The following is a 24,815-nucleotide window of genomic DNA, read 5'->3' on the forward strand; positions in this document are numbered from 1 at the left end:
TTCTTTCCCCCCCCCCTGGCCAATACCCCTAGCTCCGCCATTGCCCTTACTACACTCAAAAACGTCTTTGCGAGTACACTACGAGTAATAGCTACTCTCAACACCATCGAATATACAAATTACAATGTTTTTACAGACTTTTACGTGCAATCTGAGAAATTGCAGGCTTGAGACCCATATTTTAGGGCTAGGTATTCGCAGCATAAAACACTCGGGAAGTGCCGTTTCCGGCCATCTGGGGGTTTGAAAAAAACCAAAATTTTCTTGTACGCTCCGCGCCAACCGATGGTGGCGCTCCGCTTAGATAGTCTCCACACATTAGCCGCCCCCAATAATTTTTCCGTTCCGCCGCGCCTGATCGAAATTCTCCACTGACATTTGGTATACCATCTACCAGTCTTTTGAAGTGTAGATGGCGTTATGCCGAAAAGAGTTCCGCATTTAGTGGTTCTTATAAATGACGTCACATCACATCTACAAAGCTTGGCTCTTGTAGCAAATTCCGCGCGAAACATGATTTGCTTGCCGTTCGCAAATAATAACGTTACTCGTTAGGGAAGATATAACAAACGTTATTTTGTGATGTGTTTTGAGAAATTGAATCATAGGTTTGTTCGAATGTAATTTTTTGGCCTAGTGCAACGTTAGAACTTTAACTGGGAATTTTGCTGTCCGATAACAAAGTTGGAGCTCAAATAAAATGAAATTAGGGCTAACTAACAAATAACAGTTAATACTAGCCTAGGCTATGCCTAATTTATTAGGCCTGGCAATGTTAGTTTACGTTACCCAATCCCAACTTAGTGCTTATACTCATAGGCTAATGTCGTAAGGCCTACCTTAGCCTAATTAGCCGTAGGTTTACCCATGTTAATGTTGGCTAGCCTAGGCCTATTCTAGTCCAAGGTAGGCTAACTAAACTAGTACTCAGTTATTAAAACTGTAGTGTTGTCTACTTGTGAATGTGAGTGTTTCCTTAGTTAGGCCTAGGCAACTGTAGTTTTATTACTACTAAATTAGTATAGGGCCTAGGCTAGGCCTAAGTAATAATATTAATAGTTAAATAGTACGTTAGTACTAGGCCTACTACTACTAGTTTGTACTAGGCTACTGAAAAATAAGTGAACACAAGTAACCTAGGCTGTCCAGGTAACAAAACTAACAAACTGGTGATTGGATCCAGAAGTACAATCACAAATGCTCCCACACAGTCACAGTCACACTCTGCCTTAAGGCCTAGGCTACATAGGCAGTAGGGATCACTTCTTGCCTAGAGGCCAAGTAATACTAGTATTAGTTATTACATAGCAACACCGCAGTTAGTCTAGGTTACAATTCCCTAATGTGTAATAGTTTAACCTAACCTAATTTTAGGCCTAGCGACGTCTACTTAGTTAGAGGCCTATTTGCAAATGTAAGGCACATGTAAAAAGGCATATGTAGTGAAGCCTAATTAGGCTGGCCGTGGCTATTCTTACGACTAGTCGTAAAAATTATTTATAAACTATTCTTACGACAAAGGCGAATTCAAGCGCAGTAAAGTAAATAAAGCAACTGCGCATGTAGTAGGGGTAACCCTAACCCTAAACATAACCCTAAACCTCAATCCTAACCCTAACCGGAAATTATTGTTACTCCTCGTCGTAAAAATAGTACTCCTGGTCATAAAAATAGCAACTGCGCATGCGTAGTCGGAAATTATCCTTACCACTAGTCGTAAGAATAGCCACATAGGCTAGCCTTGTCCCAGTTAGACTACATAGGCCCAGCAGGATTGTCAAAGGAAAGGAGTGATCTAGGACTAATAACTATATATGTGAACATAACAGCGGCCCAATTAGGCCTAGCCTAGGGTTAGTACTGATTTAATATTACGGATAGAACTCTCATTCGTAATCATAAATGTTTGCATTCATTCATTTATGAAAATTTAAATAAAAGAAGATCGTTGTTAATCTGGTGCTAAAACCATGTTGCAAGTTAAAAAAATTCCACCATGAAAGCAAAAATTGTTTATAGGCCTAGCCTAGTGTACTTACGCCGTGGTTAAGATATCAAATTTTTTACCAAATTCCTTCCTTTCAGGATTTTATATTGCAACCCTGCCCTTCAGTTCGTAACCTCCGAGGCAGCTTTGGGATTGTGTTGATGCTGCTCCAGATAAAATGTTGATCTCTGACATCCGTTTACAGTTTTATGACAAAATTTTAAACAAAGTGAGTGATTGTTTACTTCTATGCTCCATTTCAGTAATAACTTATACCAGTAGGCTGGGATATCATCTGCAATCTAGTTTACAAAATGAGTTCTTAGGTCTGCTGTTTCATTGCAAGGTACTCCAATCTCATGAATTTGTTAATTTCATTCAGATTCTCAATCTAGTTTAAACTAGATTGAGAATCTGAAATTGAAATTATTTCATTTCATATCAAACCACTTAAAGTTAACAATTAATATTCAGCACTCATTGGGTTAATAGTATATAACATTCCATCAATGTGGGAGTATATATATATATTCAGTGGTCTTTCCTCTTCACAGAGGGATATGTGTGTACTGTAGACAATGTTTATAGTTTAATCCACATACTGCATGTAGGATATTTCAGCCGCTATTCCTTCGAAGAGCGTACATCTTTCTTCAGTACTCATAGTTGATATTGCTTGCGTGATGAATATTGTCTGTATCCACTGTCATAGAGAGTTATTAGTATTTAATTATCCACAGAAAGCAGAAATGTGTACTATACAGTCGTTATTTATTACATTTTTTGCCAATTCTTTTATACATGGCCCAGATTATAAACCACAGTTATACAGTACAACTTGTAATGTAAACTGGTCAATTGCTTGCCTACAGTGGTATACTGGAAGATATTATGGAACACTGTATGATTTTAAGTGTTATAGTATAAAATAACCCCCCCCCCCACCTCAAAAAATATAATAATAATAATAAAATATATATATATATAACACCCTGTTGTATATTTCTTTCCTCTATGAATAATTAGACATCCACACCAATTTAGTTTACATAAAGAGATACAAACAGTTTTAACAAACTGCTGATCAAGTACAAAAAGCCTTTGTACAGTAGGTAGTGTCTGATGTTGGATCCAGGCAGGATCATCTTCTTCTTAGACCAGCTGTAAGGACACAGAAAAAAGGACACATTTTAATGGACAGACAACTTATAAATGTATCTTAAAACAATGAATACACTGTAGAATTTATTAGACAGAACAAAGGACAGTAAGATGAAATGAAGCAGTAGATAATCAAAACTACAGTATGCTTGTAATATACTTAGATATTCTTCCTCAGAGGGATCAGGTCAACCTTACTTTGAATAGCACACATAGTTAATAATTAATGCTTCATGCCATTGTTGAATCAATTATGTGTCTGTATTTGATTTCTGATACAGTATAATATTAATATGTTTCCTTTTTTTTTTGCAGAGAGTTCTTCTGCTTGTGAGCCATGATGTAGATGCCCTGTGTGCTTGCAAGATCCTTCAGTCCTTATTTCACTGCGATCATATACAATACACTATCGTAGCTGTAACCGGGAAACAAGATCTGGAAAGAGCTTACTTGGAACATTCCGATCAGGTATGGCACGGCTATTAGTCTATATACATCTGACATGCTAGTCAGCAAAGCAGGGATGTGCCCAGGATTTCCTGAGTGACGGTATACTGATCGCCGTCCTGGGGGAGGGGTGCCCCCTCCCCTTTGAGAAATTTTTCGATTTTTGAAGGTGCTCAGATGCCAAATGCTGGCATTTGTGTAGCTTTTTTATGCACATACACAAGTACTAGTTTTGCTAACAATTTACATTTTTTTTTCAATTTATGTTGAATATATTGTTAGGAATGTCGGGAGTTGAGATTAAAATAGTGCTTGGCGGGATTCACGATTTTTTAGACAGTGCAGGGCGGTAATTTTTAGTGCTGGGCGGGGCCGCCCAGCGTGGGCACATCCCTGGCAAAGGTATTATCATCACAGGGCTATTGCAACGTGACAAAATATTTACTGTTCTCCGTACGATTTGTTGGCCTCAGGGGCTAGTGAACAATTTGATTTGTTTTTCATTGATTCACTTTTGAGTCATATGTCAAATTTGGATGGATCCTTCTAGTCTCTTTTTGTTGTTGTCCAAAGTTCCCTATTTTGGCGCAGTATTCAAATACAAACTTGTGTGCATTGCAATGCCTATTAAGGTACCTAAACACTAGTAGGACCTCCCCATCTTAATCCTGGTTGGTACCTCACTCCTTTTAAAGCTGTCTCCTTGGTACCCCTATAGTTTGTTATTTCTATATACTTTAAGTAGAATACGTCTCTGAGTATGCCCTCACTTCTCCACTGTATATGCTAGCGGAGACTGTATACTGGCTGAGAGGCCAAGAATTATCAGAGGGCATTGATTGGGTGAAGGTGGGTGCAAGGAAAATCCGAAGGTGAGGTGGGTTGGGGGGGGGAAGGGGGGTAAAAGTGTTAGGTTAGATTCATGCATTATAAGCATTGTCTCAGTGACCCAGAATTACCAAAGGGCGTTGGATGAAATAAAGGTGAGAGAAAAGGAAGTGAAGGGGGTATGGTTAGAGGGTGGAAGTGAAGGGGGCTATGTTTAGGGGGTGGAAGTGAAGGGGGGTATGGTTAAGGGGGGAAGTGAAGGGGGCTATGGTTAGGGGGTGGAAGTGAAGGGGGGTATGGTTAAGGGGGGAAGTGAAGGGGGGTATGATTTGGGGGTGGAAGTGAAGGGGGCTATGTTTAGGGGGTGGAAGTGAAGGGGGGTATGGTTAAGGGGGGAAGTGAAGGGGGCTATGGTTAGGGGGTGGAAGTGAAGGGGGGTATGGTTTAGGGATGCACCGGATATCCGGTCCGGCCAGACTATCCGGCCGGATAGTGAGCAATGTTCCGGTTGCGGCCGGATATTTTTCAAAATCCGGCCGGATCTTTTTCAAAATCTGGGCTGAGTTATTCCTTAAAAAGGTAGGTAGTATGCAGTATTTTTCCATCAAACAAATTTACATACTGTATCAAGCTTGTCAACAATCATATTGTAGTTATTTAATTAAAGAATGTAGATTACACCACTTCAAGTCATATTTAATCTCATAAATGGGGTCTTAATTTCACCTTCTTTATAATATGCGTATAACTCACCTAAGATTTGCTCCTTGTTTCATACTTCTACTTCTTATTAATGATTTTCTTTTCTGTAAATGAAAAAATCCGGTTCTGGCCGGATTTTATCCTGCTGGATTTCATGTACTATCCGGCAAAATCTGGTTCCGGCCGGATGCAAAAATTTGGATCCGGTGCAAACCTAGTATGGTTAGGGGGTGGAAGTGAAGGGGGGTATGGTTAAGGGGTAAGTGAAGGGGGGTATGGTTCGGGGGGTGGAAGTGAAGGGGGTATGGTTAGGGGGTGTATCTGTAACTTGTCATGAATCAAACCCATACACAGTAAACAATTTATCAAGTTTGGCCAATTTGCAGAGCTGTGCTATACATATTAACATATTGCCTCATTGCTGGAAAAAAGTTTTTAAACATGTGATGCATTTTGGACTAGCTTGATGACTTTTGAGATATATTTTTAACTAGTAGTACTGCTACATTTTGGATAATTTTCTTACAAATTTAAAAGTATGACGTTTTTCTTCTTCAAATTCTAGCTTGAATTTGTCGTGTTGATCAACTGCGGAGCTAATTTAGATCTCTTGGATCTGCTCCAACCTGAGGAGAATGTCACCTTCTTTGTCTGCGACAGTCACAGACCGGTACACGTGCACAATGTTTTTAATACCAATCAGGTATGGTTTGTATAGTACAGGAATTTACATCAGGATTACAGGCATTGAAGGCTCGCCCCAAACCGCGTGCGGCCATCTGAAAAAGTTAAATTTCTGTTGCTTGCAAGTGACGTTTTGTTCATGTTGCTACAAAATGCAGACAGTAATGAAACGTGATATCTTAATTGTTATCTTTTGCTGGACCTGAGATGTCCATCGCTGTATCGTTTGTATACTGTGCTGTGGGTATTGACCGCAGCTGTATGTACTGACTGTACACTAGTGTCTTATTACCGACGGTAGCAAGCTGTGTGTGTATTTTCTGGGATCGATAGTGGTGTCTAACACTTCTGTTACACCTCATTCGAAACTAGTTCAAATTACCGGCATAAGACGTTTCTTTTTGCGCGAGTCTTCACACCCTTTAAATGGAAGGGGGGGTGGTTGCGGGTGGGTGGGATGGAATTTGTCACCTGCTTCTGATGTTTTGATTCATTAGATGTAACAAGTGTTTATTGTTTCATAATTATGTCATTGTATTTAAGGTACCATGATGAAAAGAAATGGAAGATTTAGAGAAAACCTTTTTTACTTCTGTTTCCGGATGCATTCACACAAAAATCACAAAATATCCCTTTAATCTTACAGTATGCTAGACCTGTAATGTGCTGTAAATTTTTCGTGTAGGTTCAACGATGATATAATTCCAAGCTGTATTTATTTCTTCAGATGTTAGGTAGCAGCAAAGTACGAAAACGGAAACAAAGAGAATTTGCGAAGTGTTTTGATTGAACCCAGAATGAGAATAATTTACTTGTAAACTATAAACTTTATTAAACTTGTTTTTTTTCTGGTTTTTGTAGATAAAATTGCTTGTAAATTCAGGAGACGAATTTAACTTTCCAGCCTTTGAAGATGTCATTCATAATGAGCATGTAAGTAAATTTCTTTTTTTTCCCATAATGTTTACAAATTTTATGAACAGAGGGAAAGACACGTGTGTTCTTGGTTTAGAAACCAAGTCCATGTGTGCATACAAAAACAATGAAAATTTTGTATCTTTTTACATCTAATCTGACAGAAATGGGGCCTGCATGGCTATTTTGCTGACTCTTGCAACTTGGCAGAACATTGCATATCTTGATGTGTAATAGAAACTTATTAGTTCCCCTATCACAGTTTATAGTGGAAGGAAGGGGAGGTAGGACTGGAAGGCCCAAAAGTGGTAACTGATTTCATCATATCGTTCACTCAATTATACATGTTGTAGATGATTGATGTTGCAGGAAATGGTCCTAGGATCCCCCCTCCCCCCTGTTGTGTTTCTTACCATTAATCACGTTCCAACATATCAGGCTGGAAGTGTTAAAACTTTTTTTTTCAGATTTTAGATTTTGTCATCATCAGGTAAAGATTGCTCCAAAGCAATACGTTGTATCAAAGTAGTCAAAGTCATATGTGTTCTTATGCAGTAATGTAAAGAAGCAATATTGCAGTTGTAACTTTTATTTTTTTTATTTTTAAAGGAGAAAGTTTCTCCTAAATAAATACATGGCCAATTAAGAAGTTGGATTTATCAAACTTGTTCTGTGTCATTAGTTGGTTGGAGTATTTTCTCACATTGCATATTTTATTTTTGGATAGCTGCTAGGCAAATGTGTCACATTGCCACTTGCTACTTTTGTGGGTGACACCTTCCTATTTTGACTAATGTCAGCCATACTTCCTTTTTCATTGTCTACTCCTGAGCGAGGTCCTAACGTAACTCACTGCGTCATCAAACCATCCTTCCACTGTATCGCCCTCAGTGGAGTACTTGGTGCGATACATGGTCACTGCTTGTCCTCGTTCATTGGTTCAGTTCACTACAAAACATTTTTTTATCTTTTCCAATCACAACTACAGTACTTGCTTCAATTTCGCTTTTTGGTACAAAATGTAATGACATCGTTGACCACTGTTTCGACCAGTATCTTGAAAAATGGGCACGTGGTAATTGAATGCAGCTTATTGGTCAGAATAATATTGACTTCTTAACTTTTCCTTGGGACCATGGAACCATCGATTTAAAGAAACAAAATGGTGTTGTATTATTCAACCACACATTTGAGTGTGATCTATTCTGTACTTTTCTTCTTTAATCTATAGTCGGATGACGATGATTCTGGGAATGAAAGTGATGAACCCTCCGGGAAACGTAGAAGATTTGATGAGGTTTGTTCAATTGCAATCAGGTATATTTGCCTTGCAATTCTGAATTTCTCTAAAAATGAATGCTCTTATGAAACCTTGCCTCATATCGCTGTCAGTCTTTCTGAGTTGCAGTTCCTGCGATTTAAAATAATGATTAAAAAAAAAATCCTCGATTTGATCGTCCAAAAGTTTTACTTGCGCTTAATGTAATGGCTCCTTACGGATTCCATAAGAAACATGGCCAAACTGGCACCTAGGTTCCAGATTCATTCACATATTCCAGAATTACTGCAGCTGTACAAACAGTCTTTGGTAGGTTTAGTTATTTGGGGTTTGTGGTGTGGGGTTCTGTTCAAATCTGCATTCTTTCAGGTTTTGATTTGGGCCAATTGGCCACACTCCGTTATGTTGAAGAATGCTGACTTCATTGACCTCAGTATTTGAGAATATGGACAGTGGATGGGGGTGGGGGGGGGGTAGTGTTCTCTGGTTTTACAGAGGTTGTGGGTGTCGGAGCGGTTTTGGAAAATTACCCTGCTTGGTAATTCTCTTAATGCTCGTTGAAAGGAACAGGTTTGATACAAGCCATGTGAAACCAAGATCTAATGAAGGACAGGGTTTCCAATATAGCCATTTGATGAACAATAATGCTCCCTAACCCTTTCACTGAAATATCTCAAATTGTAAACATCAGCGCTTTTTTTTTATCCCAAAACGATTATACTTTTAACCTTTAATTGCTATTTCAGGTTTAGCCACACCAGAGAATGCAAATAAAACTGACATTACATTGGGTTTTGTATTAATACAGCAGGAGAAGTGGTGAGGGGGGCAGAGGGGTAACAGTCTGTACTTCAAGGCTTTGGATCAGTTCTTAAATTCTTCAATGCATGAAAATTTCAAGTTAACAAAACTTTCTGAACAATTTTCCCTTAGATTTCATCTTGATTGAATAAATCTGTGACCCAATTAGTCTCACAGATTCCTTAAAGGAGTGTTGTAAACATGAATAACAGATTATCTAAAGTCCACCAGTTTGTATTTAGTGAGAGCGTGGTGGCCAATTGGCTAAGGCGTCGGACTTCATTACATTGTGTCCTTGGGCATGATGCTTTATCTCCCTTGCCTCTCTCCACTCAGGGGTTAAATGGGTACCTGTGAGGTTACTTGTCATTGGGCGCATTATGTAACTGCTGCCGACTGGAGGGATTGTCTCTGGGACAGGTTATCATTGACCAGGGGTAATTTAACGTCTGTAAAGCGCTTTGAAACCTATCGTTGGTATAAAGCGCTATATAAAAAGCAAATATTATTGTATTCAAGTTGAGATATTTTCTTCAGGAAACTCTGGAAAGGAAGATGGAGAAGAGGCGTAAGAGGCGAGAGTGGCATGAAAACAAAGAGAAGATCATGTATGAATATGAAGAATTCTCCTATCATGGTACAGCTGTAAGTTCAGAGCATAATAATTTCTTAATTTTGCATCTCAAGTTCTTCATCTTCAGTAAAAAAAATTACAAACACCGAAATGAGATGTAGAGATTTTTTTATATAAGTTAAAATTTGCTATTAAACTTGAGAAAGATACTCAAGCAAAGAGGCAAAGCTTTTATTTCTTACGGGCAGTTAAAAGACACATTTAGTAATTGCACAATACTGTTCAGTTAATTACGATACATCATTGTTTTTATATGTACTTATCATTACTCGTAAAAGGTTTTTGACCTTATTGTATTCAAATATGTTCGAGTTGGCACAAGAATGTTACCAATAAAGATACCAAACTTGGTAAAAAAAAAATTAAAAAAAAAAGAAAAAAGTTCAGAGCAGGGCTAGTTACGATAATTCTGCAATTCCACTGTTTTTAAACAAAAAAAATGATGATAGCAAGGGTTGGTGTATACACCATTCTCCACACCCATCTCCTCTCCCCCCACCCCCCTCGCCCTCTCCCCATCCTGCAAATTCCCTCTGCCTGCCCTTTTGGTATATATCTCGTGATTCTTTGTTGGTCGTCTTAAGCTGTGTAATGTTCTACCGCTGAGACTGATGATTGACTCTAGATTTTGGGACTTTAGTAGCAGCTCAGCTGGTTAGCTAGATATATTATATATATATATATATATATATATATTATTTCTTGCCTAGTTACATTGTTCTCTCCATTTTTTAGTTCAATTAAAAAAACGATTTCCATCTCATTTCCTTTACTCAAAGGCATCTCTTGTGATGTACGATCTGGCGTGGAAATTATCGAAAGATACAAATGATCTACTATGGTAGGTGATTACTTTGAAGTATTAACAATTCTTAATTATTGTGTCGTTAGGCTCTGTGTCGAAACCATTAAATATGCAGTAGAGCAGGTGTTCTCGATAGGAGGTCTGTCTGCCAAAATCCAGGCTGCAAAAGATTTCAGTTTTGGCCCACAATCTTGCTCTAATAGGTTATGTAGACTCTTATGAGAGGCATCATGCTTGAAAACCCTACTGGTTCTCGCAGAAAATTAATTGGAAACCCCTTTTAAGTTTGCTTACATGAAATTTTCATGCATTAAAGAATTTAAGAACTGATCCAAAGCCTTTAAGTACAGAATGTTTCCCCCTCCCCCCCCCCCACCCTCCCTCCCCTGTCATAATTCTGCATCTGCATTCTCTATGCAATTGTTATAGAATTTCTTCTAGAAAATCTTATTCTGTTAAGTAGAATTTTAAGAAAAGATGATCTTGTTTGATATGATGTATTTGTTTTCTGCAATTACTGGATGTAAACTTGTTGTGAGACAAGCTGCTGTCAATGTGGAAAGATCACAGTCACCCATTGCACAATCATCTAACCAGCCGTGCTCGTAGCGGTAGATTGAGGTTGCTGACATCACACTCAAATAGACATCGTTCTTCGTTTATAGGCACTGCCATTAATATTCACAACAAGAACTTCACGAGGTTGGGGGGGGGTGGCCGTTCCACTTAGTTGCACTGTTGGAGCTAGTTAGTGTATGTTTTGTTTAGACTGCATATAACTGTTGTATATTATCAATGTTTTTTTGTATTTTGTATCATTCATTGTATCAATGTTCTTTGTATTTTGTATCATTCATTGTATTGCTCACCACAGATATGTAATTTCCTTCTGGGATTCAATAAAGTTGACTTACTTACTCACTTATTTCACAGGTGGGCAATTACTGCCTTGACAAATCAACTTATCGCTAAGAAAATCGACAGGTGAGTATCGTAATATTTCAAGATGATCACATCGCCAATCCTTCTCCTTGTCAAACATTTAAATTGCACAGTTTTCAGTATAAAGTCAACATGATAACGTTTATTAAATTTTCTTCTTAACAGTAAATTGACTTGAAGTATGGTTGGCTTTACTCTAAAAGTCAAAATTTTTAGATAAAAAGTCAAATTTTTGAGATAACAAGTCAATTTTTCCCCTCCTATGTCCCTATTAAGCCACCATGTTGAAGAGATACACTTTAGTATAAACTTTGATGCTATACTGTTGGTTGAGTAACAACTAAGTGTCCTTTGTGGTTTATAGCATACTTTACTGAGGACTTTGTCAACAGAAAGTTATACAATATTTAATAATCCTATATATGTGTTGGCAATGGTTAACAATGTTAGAGAACTTTATGTTAAAATCCAAGATCATCTAGATCCTTAGGGGCATTGGGGCAAGAAAATTCCACCAAGGACTAGGAGTGTATGCAGCACTCTGTTACTTTGATACCTCTAACACTGTATAGGCTGCTTGCACTAGATAATCAGTTTGGTAAAAGTTTTGTTCAATTTTTTTTAAGCATGATCATCCTGATGTTCAAAAGTATTCCGGTTTCGTAGTTAATTCTTGCCTTTCTGCTGAATATTTTCATTCCTTCTTTTCTTTCTTTCTTCTCTCCATCCCTTGTCTTCTAATCCCCGTACATCTATGTTTTTGTGTTCACCATGCTCATTAACCTGTCTGTATTCTGTGCGTGTTTTTGTCCATTCTGTTACTGTTACTTGTCATTCAGCCTTTGAAGAAGATCCTGCTAGGATCGAAACGTCAGGCCAACTTACTTTTACACATTCTCCTACACAGGCTCTTTAGTGGATAAGCAGTTTGCTAACAGTTTTATTTTATTTTTATTTTCATTCCTCTCATTGAGTTGTCACTTCACTTTTCTGCTCTTCTTTTTTTGCAGAGAAAAATATGTATCAGATGTAACAGAGTTGAACAGGCATGTCTCCAGGCATAATCACCGTGGCAACGAAGAAGAGAATCCTCTGTCAGTCAATTCTATGAAGGTTTCCTTCGTTCCAGAGTATCCTTTTGTTTGTACATCAGCCCAGAGTTTATTGTCTTAATAAAGATGCCATACCGGTGTTATTTCTAATCTTTGAAAATCTCTTAAAAAGCTGCAGATGAAACCGCTTACCCTTGCACTACCTAATGTATGCTTTACCTGTACAATTCAAAAAGGTTTTTTTTTATATATATATTTTTTTATAAAAGCTAGAGTGAACCCATGAAGATTGACATAAGTCAAGAGCTAATATAGGCTGTGAGGCACTATAAAATAAATCAACATGGGCCAATCAGTGGTTCACAGCAGCTTAGGAACTACTGACGGGTGGGGGGTTGCTGGCCCCCTCACCCCAGAAGCACACCTAAGCGGTGCGGTGGGAGGTGTGCACTATACATGACCTAAACTGAAAGCATCCAGAGATTCAGAACAGTTCGGGCATCCAGATGGCAGATGAACACCTCTCGGTCAAGGATTGGGTGATCAGTGCCTATAAAATACACCACCCACTCCCCTTACTGTTTTATCTCATGCACATACACAACAGTCATTGAGTGCACAACTTCAAGGCAAAGTTTGTGTGACATTTTCAAATACCATCTCTGCATATCAATCACCTGTTCCACTAGGCAATTGACGAGTGCAAGAAAGTTAGATTTCAGAATCATACAATTCTTCAGTATCAGTTTGAAGGAGAGGAAAGTTATCTGAAAACCCTGAAACATCAGGTCCTTGCGTGAGTTTTTCAACTATTAAATTTGGAAAACTGGGCCTGTAACCTAGAGGTCACTGGTTCGTATCCCATTTTAGCCATAAATTGCTTTGTTCTTTACCATTGTCTAAAATTTCTTTTCCAATCATTGGTTTACTTCTTTAAGTACATTTGTTAGTATTGATTAGTATGACTGGATGTGCATGTGGAATCTTTGTTCAAAAGTCATTTTTATAAAACAGAAAAGGCCATTTTTGGGGGTTTTTCTGTATCATTTCTTCCAGTTTTTTCCCCCCTAGTTGGAGGGTATTTGAATCCCTTGACTTATATTATTCAGATTACAACTAACCCTCTACAAACACTGGTCTTTATTTGAGAGCATGAAACATTCATCGTACACAGCATGCACGTAAGTAAAATCACAGATCATTGCCGTTTCAGGAGCTGTGTTTGTTCGACTCTCGCTGGATTTGGTGAAAGTTCACCAGTTGGAAAGCGGGTCTGTGAATTAATTTCTTCCAAAATGATGTAATTAGCTATAAATAAGCCTCGATAGTATAACAAAAACAATCGTGCACAGCTTTGTTTCCTGTACCTAGCCAGGGATAGGCTAGGTACGTCTGCTATGTTAGTGTGGTAGGTTTGTAGACTATCGGTTAAAATTTGAATTAATAAAGGAACCAGGAGTTTTGAAGCTAAACAGACTGACTGAAAGTGTCGCTTCTATTTCAGCTTATTTGATATGAAGAGAAATCTTTGGGTAGCACTCCCAGTTGGTGAAACATCCACTGTAATGTAAACTAGGGTGTCATTGAAAGAACCAATAGGAGACAGCATCACAACCCATCCAAAAATTTTTGTTCTGTGGCAGTGATTGTTGGAATCTGCCATAGAAATGATTTCAGCTTAAAGGCATTGAAGACTCGCCCCAAACCACGTTCTGCCATCTGAAAAAGTTAACTTTCCGTCGCTTGCAAGTGACGTTTTGTTCGTGTCGCTACAAAATGCAGACAGTACAGTAATGAAACGTGATAACTTGTTATCTTAAGCTGGACCTAAGATGTCCATCGCTGTATTGTTTGTACACTGTGCTGTGGGTATTGACCGCAGCTGTATGTACTGACTATACACTAGTGTCTAATTACCGATGGTAGCAAGCTGTGTGTGTGTATTTTCTGCGAGCGATTGTGGTGTCTAACACTTCTGTTACACCTCATTCGAAACTAGGTCAGATTACCGCCATTAGACGTTTCTTTTTGCGCGAGTCTTCACACCCTTTAAAGAACAATTATTCTACATCATTTGTTTTCTCTGTCAAAGAAAGGTGGATCTTAAGGGTTAGGTAGACCTTGTAGTTATTTTAAAGTGGCTTGACGGACAGGCTGGTGCCACTCGGAGAAGAGAACGAGCCACTCCTTGGAAACTTAATTTATACCATTCTATAAGGTTACTCGACCGTAACTTGATTGTACTCTACGCTTCTAAGTTAGCATAATAATACATAACCACCTAAAACGTACATAACAGCAATTAGCGTGGCAAACTCTTAAAGTAACATGCTGCATCAAAACACTATGTTTAAAATATTTTAAGTATGGACTCTCTTAAAGTCTGGTATCTAGACGTTCCGAGATCTTAAAAAGATGTAGAATTTCAATCTTTGCTACAAATATTTTTATATGAGATGTATTTATTCTATGATTGTATTCTAATATTTTCTTTCTCTCTCTCTCCTGAAACTCTAGGTTAAAACTGTGGACTCTGAAAGGACAGAAGAAGTTGCATGAATTTTTAGCCGACATGGGGTTACCCCTCACGCAGAGTAAGCAGAAGTTTACGGCGATGGACAAAGATTTCAAAGACAATGTGAAGGATTGGGTGGAAACGTCAGCAAAGAAATTTGGGTAAAGTTTTAATATCGATGGATCGTATATTAAACATGTAAGGCTTAAACGGGAAGGAATTTACAAGCCTGCCATCGGTCAGGTGAGAACACACCCCCTTAGCACCAATCCCAAGTGACACCCTACCTATGCGGGTGTGCTTCTCTACGCCTTTTTTCTGGAGAGGTTTAATAGTTGAACGTGTCAGGTGCTTTAAAATGAAATGTTACAAACCAGACTCAGTTACAAAAACCTCTCAGGGGTGATGTTTCTCAGGCTGTCTTCAGAGGATATCAAAGAGTAAAGAATTATTGTCCGGCTGTCCAGTAATCCTACTTTTCTTTTAAACTTGTTTCAGACTCTGCTCTATTTTTCCTATTCGTTTTATCCTTCTATTTGGTTTTTGCTTTGTATCCTGTGAAAGAGTTATGTGAAGAGTTATGACACATGTGATGATGAAAGTCAGTTGGTATAGGGAAGTACAGACCTGTACCCAACTGATTACTACATGAAATATAGACCTGTATATTCTCAGTAACATCCACATTTCGACTATCACGCATTTAGTTATCCACTATGGACTATTAAGGTCGTGGTATGCAAATTCCAGTCCTACTTTGGTCTTCGTAACTTCCCACTTACATCATTCTCGTTCCACATTTTCATGCCAACAGTTTGTCTGAACTATTTCATCAGGGTGTGTGGGGGTAGGGGGGTTCAATGTAATTGAAGTATACTTCCATTCTCTAAAACGTCCTCTGTACTGTCATCCAGACAGCTAGTGGAAACCTCAAGATGAAGGTTTTGTTTACTTACAGATATGTCAAGACATATCCTTTATAGTTTACATCTCATATTATTAGCTGAATAGATGATACTTCAGCCTAATGTAGGTGTTGTATGGCACAGTGCGACTGGCATCATTTTGAAATGTTATATATATATATATATATATATATATATATATATATATATATATATATATATATAGTATTTGAATCAAACTCTATGTAGCATGATATGGGACTTGCATTTTTTTGGTTTTGCAGTTTTCACATTCAGTATGTTTAAAGTCGGGAAATGTCAAACTCTGTCGTTGTCTTAGGCTAAAGTAGCCATAATCTGCACAGCTTATGCCATCATCAATTTAAAATTATTTTAAGTAAATTGTTGCATACGGATATGTTAATAAGTAACGATTCAGTTATTAGTAATGAGATGTTAATAAGTAATGATTCAGTTATTAGTATTCATGATATGACATACTGGTAATAGAAAGAAGGTAGTCATGGCAACAAACCCTCAAAAGTATTAAGATGTCAATTTTGCCCGAGGCCTCCAAGTACCATCTTTAAAAATCTTACTATTCATTTTCCTTTTTGCACAGTTTAGAAAATATCAGTGTGCCTTCCTTCCAAGTACAGTTTGGGTTCAAACATAAGGTATGTATATAGATATATCTCCATGACCTGTCTGGTGATATAAGAAGCTTTATATGTCGCTGGTAAACTAATGCCATGCTGTCGTGTTGACCCCAACTCTAGATCAACTCTAGATCAACTCTAGACCAACTCTAGATCAGTAAGGCTTGCACAACTCCAGTTAAAGCAATAACGGCCTTATGTGAGTCCCTGTCAGTATCGGTGTTTTGTTTTATAGTTTGTAGCAAGGCAATTAGTCATAACAGCTCATTAAGCTGTATCGGGCTAAATATAGCTCGACAAGAGCAACGATCGATAGCGCTTCACAAAGACAAAGTATGAACTCCACAAACAAACGAAAGGCCTGATTAAGAATGAATTTCTTCAAATTCAACACGACAGTCTAATAGACAAAGGCAGCAAATTCCACTGAATTTGGCCAAGTTTACCGAAGGAACGTTGACCGTTTACCGTAGGATTGCCGTCGAAGAAAGAAATAACGAGGAGAAAAAAACGATTTACAATGATTTTTACAAATGATTTATTTATGATTTGTATAAAAATTCGTACTAATTTCTGTCAATTTCACAAAGTTTCCACCCTCCTTCATGCCCATTTTCCACAGGCCTGAGTAGTGTAAAGGGATCTCTTGGTAGCTAAAGCTGATATCTTGCAAAATTCCTGGAAGATTTCTGTATCTTTAAAGGTTAAAAAACAACATCCTCATAGTATTGATACTACAAACTTACAAAGCGATGAATTTCTTCAAATGTGGTGAATGAGAGTGAACAATGTCATTCATCGGGGCAATGATACTGAAAATGAATGTTTTTTCCGTCATTCAGTTATCGTTTAATATGTTTCACTGATTTGTCCAGAGAGAAAAATTGTATTTGAATATTTCTAATTCTTGGAATAGGAGCATTTTGATCATGGAAGTCTAACACAGAGAAATATCAAACATTATGCTAACATTTTAAATTTGTAATCTCATAGGAAGAAATTTTGATTGTGCAATTTGGTATAACATCGTTTTCTGATACTTCAAGATTTTTTGCTATTTGTATTTTGGCATGTGCTGCTCTCCTTAATTCAGTCAAAATCTCCAGGCATTGCCAAAATATATTCATTTGAGCTAAAAAGCATTTATTTTGCCCCATTTTTTTGGGGGCGGGGGGGGGGGTTTGTCCAATTTCCTTTTTTTTTAATAACCACTTATAATCTCTCCTTCAAACAGGCTGAAAAAGCTCTTTGTTATTCTCTTCTCGTGTTTTGTTCATTTCTTTCAACAGTAGCACTTATGTCCTATTTTCTTCTGCTTTATTTATCCAGTTTTGTGCCTTTGATGTTGCGTTTTCTGTGGATTCCCTCCTTGAAACAGTGGTAAGTGGAATTAGTCATCAGAACCAACGGTGTCTGTATTTACCATGTAGAGTAGAAAGTGACCCTACTTTATACGAAAGAACTCTCTAAACAATCGATTCAAGAAAGTCTTAACCATGCATGTTTGATTAGTGTCCTTTTGATCAAAATGGATCAATAATGCATTTGAGGGTGATGGTGGGGGGGGGGGGAGGGGGGTTAGGGAGTTTGATGGGGGAACAAAGAGTTGCAGGCACAAATTTTGTTTGATATTTGTATGTTGTTCTTCTTTGTGTTACATTTTTCATTCTTGCTGATATTAATTACGAGTTACCCATCTTCTCCTCTTCCATCTGACGTTTCTTATTCCCAGAGTAATTCTAAGTCAGCCGAGGAGAGGTTTATGGAGGCCTTGGACTGTCTCTCAAGGTACTTACTTCGTCTTCATTTAATGCTCCCCCCATTTCATTCACAAATTTTGTTACTTCTCTCCAATTTAGTTTCCAGATTATCTTGTGAGTTACCTTCTCGTTATGTTGAGTATTTAAGAAGCAGAAAACCACACAAATAGGAAGTCGATATGTTCTCCCGTCGTCCATGAATTGTTCTGTTTCTTTCAAAGTTTTGTTGCCAATTTCCTTGTCAGTTAGCCATTAGTTGTGATTAGTATTTATAAACAACTGAAAAGTAACTTATAAAGAATGTCATTCCCTTCAGCTTAATGGTATCTTCCAACACATGGTTTATATTTAAGGCTTTCATGCTGCCCAACCCCCCCCCCCATACCTCCTCCCTCTTATCTGTAGTTTGCCTTCAGTGGTACCACCTGTGCTTCCAATCTGAAAACACCTTTGCTCCCCATTTGTAGTACTATTCCCAGACACGGTAGTTAAGGGGATTGAAGACTCGCTCCAAACCGCGTGCGACCATCTGAAAAAGTTAACTTTCTGTTGCTTGCAAGTGACGTTTTGTTCGTGTCGCTACAAAATGCAGACAGTAATGAAACGTGATACCTTAATTGTTATCTTTAGCTGGACCTGGGATGTCCATCGCTGTATTGTTTGTATACTGTGCTGTGGGTATTGACCGCAGCTGTATGTACTGACTGTACACTAGTGTTTAATTACCGACGGTAGCAATCTGTGTGTGTATTTTCTGGGATCGATGGTGGTTCTAACACTTCTGTTACACCTCATTCGAAACTAGGTCAGATTACCGGCATTAGACGTTTCTTTTTGCGCGAGTCTTCACACCCTTTAAGTCTTCTTCGAACACTTTGCAACCTGCTGTCCGCACAGGTGTAGCAGGCTTGTCCCCCGGCACATCGACCAATAATAACCTCTTATACAAAAATGGATAGGAGAGATTGATAGCTCACTATGCAGACAGTATAAGCCTTGTGATCTTGAAATCACTCTTTGGAAACCCTGTCCCAGACAAGCCTAAGAACACCTGATTCACATGCGAGTATATGATGCTATTGTATAATAATATGAAAGTAATGTACATTTTTAATATGCATGATTATCAATTCAGTTGTCACATTCCAACTTTCCCATAATGTACCATTTCCAAACACAAATAATTGTATGACATTGAAAGGGCAGAAATGATATAGTGAGCATTGGATTCAGATGTGTTTTCCTCTCCTACACAATCGGTTAGGCTAACCTAGGCCTCCTACCGTGACATGACAATTTGCCACACTGTATAACGCAAACACAATGAAAGGTTATACCTTTGAGTTTCCTTCCATATACGTAAGAGATATATTCCTAGGGTGTTTTACACAGTGATATCAATAAACATCAACATTTTCAAACCTCCCTTGCGGCCTTACGTATTATCAGTACTTTTTTCAACGTATTAATATCTACGTTTTTGTTATTTCCGGTAAAAACAGAAAATATATCAGCAAACTAGAAGACGGCGTCGAATTATGTAAACAACAAATGATGGGCGTTGTCAATCAAGTGCAGACACTATTAGATATGAAGAAAGTGGTATCGGCTGGACCATTTCTCTACGCTTTCATACCCGATGGTACCCCCGACTCCAAATTCTTTTCTCGACCAAACTGTCTGATGCTGCTGGGCCGATTCTTGTTAGAAGCTTACGTCAAATTGGTGAGTTATAATTTTAAGTTTCCTTTCGATTAACATGCCTTTATTGGAACGGGAATAACTTTCCTGTTTGATCTTCTGATCGGTATTTATTTTTGGTTTGCCAAATTTGGAAACATGTTGTTGCTTTCTTGCATAAAAGTAGAGAATCTTGAAAGGGCTAATTGAGGCAGACATTTAGTCTTGTTATGTCAAACCCAAGAAAAAAGAAATGTTTAGCTGCCAGTAATGTTTACTATAGCTATTCCAGTTTGCAAGATTTTAATCTTCAAAATGTGGTATACTGTATGTCTTAAATGCTCCTTTACGGCTAAATTAATGATGACCTCTGCTTGTTAGTGCAACCATTATCGTTGATGTTAGTCCATTGTTTTATAAATTCTTATATTTGAACCAAAATTTATGACTGACATTAAACACCACTTGTCCTGGAAATTTGTACTACCTCGTAAACTTAGCATTTGAGTCGATAAAAGTCTCATGTTTTTCCATTGAATATTGTGTTGCATCTCATGAACTGTCTGAAATGGTCCCTGTGTTAGACTAAGTAGTACAGCCACTTTTAGTAATGAGCCTCAGATGTTGAAGGAGACATTTCTAAAAATTTCATAAGTTGTATAGAAATACTACCTGGACTGACACTGATCAGTACATTTCTTATATCCATCTAGAAGAAATAAACCTTTGTTTTGTGCCTAATGTCATCTGTCAAGGAGTTGGCATCAGCTGTTGAGTTCATATATCTTGTGCCTCTTTAGGGTTCCGGAGTTGATAGCCTGTAAACATGTATATTCTATGCACTGTCAGATTATTGGATGAAATGTGAATGTTAAAAGGCATCGTAACACTTAACAGGACATCTACGATGGTGGAGTAAACAGGATATCTCGAAGGTCACTACTGCAAGGCGTAAAGTTTGGAATTAATTGCTGCTTGATCTTAAAAACAAGTTTTGAAATGTGTTTTAACTTATTCTGAGGTGAACATTGTGACGGTCATAGTTCTTCACTTTTTCAATGCAAGTGAGTACTTATATGCACCTTTCCAGTTAATAGGAATCCGGTCTTTAATTATTTACTTTCTTATCGATTTAGAATTTATTTGATCTCTCTTTCTTTTCTATACCGCTGCAACTATTACGGACATGGTATAACTGACTCATATTATTACGTCAGGCCAACTTACTTTTACACATTCTCCTACACAGGCTCTCTAGTGGATAAGCAGTTTGCTAACAGTTTTATATTATTTTCATATTATAATTATAACAATTGTTGAGATTTTCATTCCAACCCTACGCATTAATGTCTCTCATCAGTACAACAGACGAAGATCACGCAACCTCCCGTTGGTCGTCACAGCCCCCTTCGATACAGCGGACGGTACCTCCCTGGTGGTGGGAATCCCTCCACTTCCTGAACTTGAGCAAGCGTCCAGAAAGTGAGCTTAATCCTTTCAAAGTATTTGGATTGTGTTTTGTATAAGTTACATCTAACACATTGCAAGTGGCCGGACATAGTATGTATCGGCATCGTTTGGGGATTGTATTGTTTCGTGTCAGATGTTGAATCCAGTTGATAAGTTCTGTTATCTGTAATGAAACTGGGGGGAGGGGGGTTGAGGGAAGGGGGTTGAGGGAAGGGAGAGGAAGGGGTGGTTCTGTTTGTTTTGTTTTCTTTTGTTCTCTTTTCTAATTGTATTAAGTTCTGTATTTTTCCAGGGAGTGTCACTACCCGACAAGCCCCATAGGGTTTTTTTAGTACACTTCTTTTCATCAGTTTTGTTTCTTATCTCCTTCTTTGTCATATGTCATACTTATGTTGTCATAGAACAAAAATAAATAAATAAAGTTAAATGTGCAAATCTAATGTCAAACCTGAGACCTACAACACTGTGATTACAGACTGTCCTAGGTTTAGCCTAATTTGTGCTTAAGACTCTGTATTGAAGTTGCTATAGATCTCCTTCAGGGGCAGTTCAACTGAGAATGAGGGGGGGGTGGTCAGTGGTGTCATGCCCCCCTTCCATACTTCTTCAAAAACCTGAAAGGGGAACATCTCCTAATTATATCAGAAGTGTCCTTTTTGTTACTGACATGTACTCGCTTTTCATTATTATATTAATTAAGCCATGTTCATAAAGCATTTAATATACACTAATCATCTTTGGAAATTACAAAGTACAAAAATCATCTGCAAAATACTTCAGTTTCAGTTTCTTTCTTTGCAATAGGAAAATTTATATATTTTATTATATGATATTTTATGTTTTTTGGTTTTATTTATTTATGTTTTTTTAATTTTTTCATTTCATTTTATTTATTTCACTTTAGTAAATCTTCTTTACACACCCTTATCTTTTCCAGTTTCTTTGGTAAAGCATTTGAGCAGGCTGCCAGCAAAACAGGCTCCAGGACTCTTCACGACCACTTTGAACCATCAGGTAGAGAATCATTTTTGGGTTAAAGAAGTACAAAATTAAAGTTTGATATGCCTTAAATCGTTTAAGAAAACAAGTATTAACCCAGCTTGCATGTTTTACTACCATTTTTTTTTCACTTTTAGGGAATCTTTGAACAGTACTGGTGCAATCGGTAGTGCTTGTGACTTTGTAATTTTATAACCACCTTTGAATTCCATTCATCACAAGCGAAACCAAATTCCATAGTAAAATATTTTAAAAATTTGTGATATCAAATGACCTATTTACGGTGTAAATATTGCCACTCGTGCAAAGCCAAAATGATTTGGAATTTCATTATTGGTATGTGATTTACAAAATTCAGTGAAATGCCATTTTTTTTTCCATTATTGTTCATTTCTTTGTGCCTCTCTTTAGTTTTGTCTGTTTTGTGAATTTTTGTCAAATCAGGATATAGACCCACCACTTTGTTTGCACTTTAAATAAGCCAAGAAAATAGAGAACATACAATTTTTTTGGACAATTGGCTCTAGATCACACTTTGGTGCATTTTTGTTCCCCTTTTTTCAGTGGTGGTCTTAAAGACAGAGGATCGGAGCAAGTTTTTTGACGCCCTCATATCCCTCCTTCAGTGATGCTGTAACCCAAAAGAGAGATTGAGAGGAACAGTCGTAGCAGAGGTACTTCCCCGGGCGTATTTCGGTACCAGCAGTTTCCGTCTTCAGATAAGATATTGGGCATCGTCGTAGTGTCACTGAAACAGAGTGAAAAAGACGATTCGGGATGTAGGCGATGAAGAGAGAGTATTTCACTGCTATCTGTGTGTTCAGTCGGTAATTTGTCGTACAAGGATGTAAGAGACAATCCTCCCTACTGACATGAATGCCACGCAAAGTCACGAACATTTTCCAGGAGTTACTATTAAAGTAGGCCTGCTGAAAATGGAGAGACATCATTTTTTTCAATGTCTTATCACATCACAACCCTCCCATTCTACTGATGCATGTCTCATGCTAAAATAAAACATGTTTTTCTCAAGAGGTACTGGTTCTTGGGACCACAGAGTGAAGTACAAATTGGGTCAAAAGTCTATCAATTTTACAAAATTTGTTGTTCTTGGACAGTCACTAGAAGAGAGAGAGAGAATGTCCTGTATTGCTCCAGTTTTCTCTTTTAGTGATGATCTAAAACTGACAAAAACCGAGATGTAGTGATTAATAACATGCTGAATAGTAAAAAGCAAAACTCTTAGATTTTTTTTTATCCCTATTTTCAATGCCAGGTCACCTCAAACGACCTTTCTTATGCTAGTATAAAACACAATCCTTGTGTAGTTGAACAAGTAGTTCACCTTCTCCCTCTCAATCTGCTACTGAGGCTGCACATGGAAGTACTCTTTCAATCGTATCACAAAGTGGATAAAATGAAGACTCGGCGTCCGTCCCCCTGAAGCGAGGACGAGAGAGCTTATCTCCCGATTATCTCCCCTAGTGATGTGGATCTATCACAGCATTGGCAGACTTTAAAAAAAAAAAAACTCTCGCCCAAAGTATCTCTTCGTCAGATGTTTCTATAAAACGTACCATGTTAAAATGGTGAATATACAGATTACTTGTGATTGGTTTTGTAATCAAATAGCTAGGTAGTTTATAATTATTAGCTGGAATCCTTGTAGCTTATCACATTTAAGAAATGTCAAGATTATGGGTAACCTCAGGAAATATCTGAAGGATTGGATTATCACGTTGGAAGGTCTGGTCAAATTTTAGAGTCAGGAAAGAAAATTGACAAAGACATTATTTTACTTTGGAAAATGTGACAAAAAATTTCAATTAATGGTATTATTAAGCTTTTTTTCCTTTTTAATGTTATCATGTAATAATGTGTATGAAACAATGATATAACATAATCTAACAAAAATTGTACTCATTTTTTTCATTTCATTTCTTGTGTTGTTGAAAACTAAATCGGGTGTGAAGGAAAAGGGGTGTGGGAAGGGAAGTGCTTGTTGGTCACAATTACACATTTCAACCATTAAAAGGGCAAAAGTATATTCTATCAAATTTTTGACATTAAGTACAACTTTGCTTGAGTTTTATCTTTAGTAGTAGTAGTTAATTTGAGTCTCGTCTATCCGACATGCTCAGTGATCAACCTCCGCCACGTATCACGATCTTGCGCAAGGTTTATTGCTTCCTCAAAATTGTTAATGTTAACGTCCTTAAATTGCGACTTTATTTTTCCAAGCAAGGTAGTCACGGGCCTTCCTACTGGTTTAGCAGTATGTCTCAATGCTTCTCTTAAAGCAACCTTTGCTGGAGCGTCCTCATGGAGTCTTGCTACATGACCGATAAATCTCAATCTTCTATGTGCGACTATGGATGACCAAGGTGTTTGGTTGGTTTCATTGTAGAGCTCATCGTTTGATAACCAATTGTTATTGGTCCATCTAATGTTGAGAATATTACGAAGTAGTCTCCTTTGAAAAGTGTCAATTTTGCGATCAAGATCCTTCGTTGTGCCCCACAGTTCGCAATTGTACAAAAAATGGAAGGCTCATCTTTAGCCTGATGTAATATTTTGTACACAGAACCTT

General features: G+C 37.7%; 1 protein-coding gene across 2 annotated transcripts; it reads left to right on the top strand.

Moving 5' to 3' along the window:
• Window positions 1-411: 411 nt before the first annotated feature.
• LOC139980981 (cell division control protein 45 homolog) lies at window positions 412-24,752 on the top strand. 2 transcript variants are annotated; one of them, XM_071993062.1, is made up of 19 exons: window positions 412-608; window positions 2,086-2,216; window positions 3,464-3,616; window positions 5,691-5,828; window positions 6,671-6,742; window positions 7,956-8,021; window positions 9,342-9,449; window positions 10,218-10,279; window positions 11,177-11,227; window positions 12,196-12,315; window positions 13,347-13,418; window positions 14,755-14,913; window positions 16,280-16,334; window positions 17,646-17,696; window positions 18,049-18,104; window positions 19,579-19,801; window positions 21,117-21,238; window positions 22,164-22,240; window positions 22,790-24,752. In XM_071993062.1, the coding sequence occupies exons 2-19, from the start codon at window positions 2,166-2,168 to the stop codon at window positions 22,852-22,854; spliced, it is 1,701 nt and encodes a 566-aa protein (XP_071849163.1). In that variant the 5' UTR covers window positions 412-608; window positions 2,086-2,165; the 3' UTR covers window positions 22,855-24,752. The 2 variants fall into 2 exon arrangements, with proteins under 2 accessions (XP_071849163.1, XP_071849164.1); XM_071993063.1 differs by lacking the exon at window positions 412-608 and adding an exon at window positions 1,449-1,853.
• The last annotated feature ends 63 nt before the right edge of the window (window positions 24,753-24,815 follow it).

Source organism: Apostichopus japonicus, chromosome 15 (assembly GCF_037975245.1).
Source record: "Apostichopus japonicus isolate 1M-3 chromosome 15, ASM3797524v1, whole genome shotgun sequence".
Taxonomy (NCBI): domain Eukaryota; kingdom Metazoa; phylum Echinodermata; class Holothuroidea; order Aspidochirotida; family Stichopodidae; genus Apostichopus; species Apostichopus japonicus.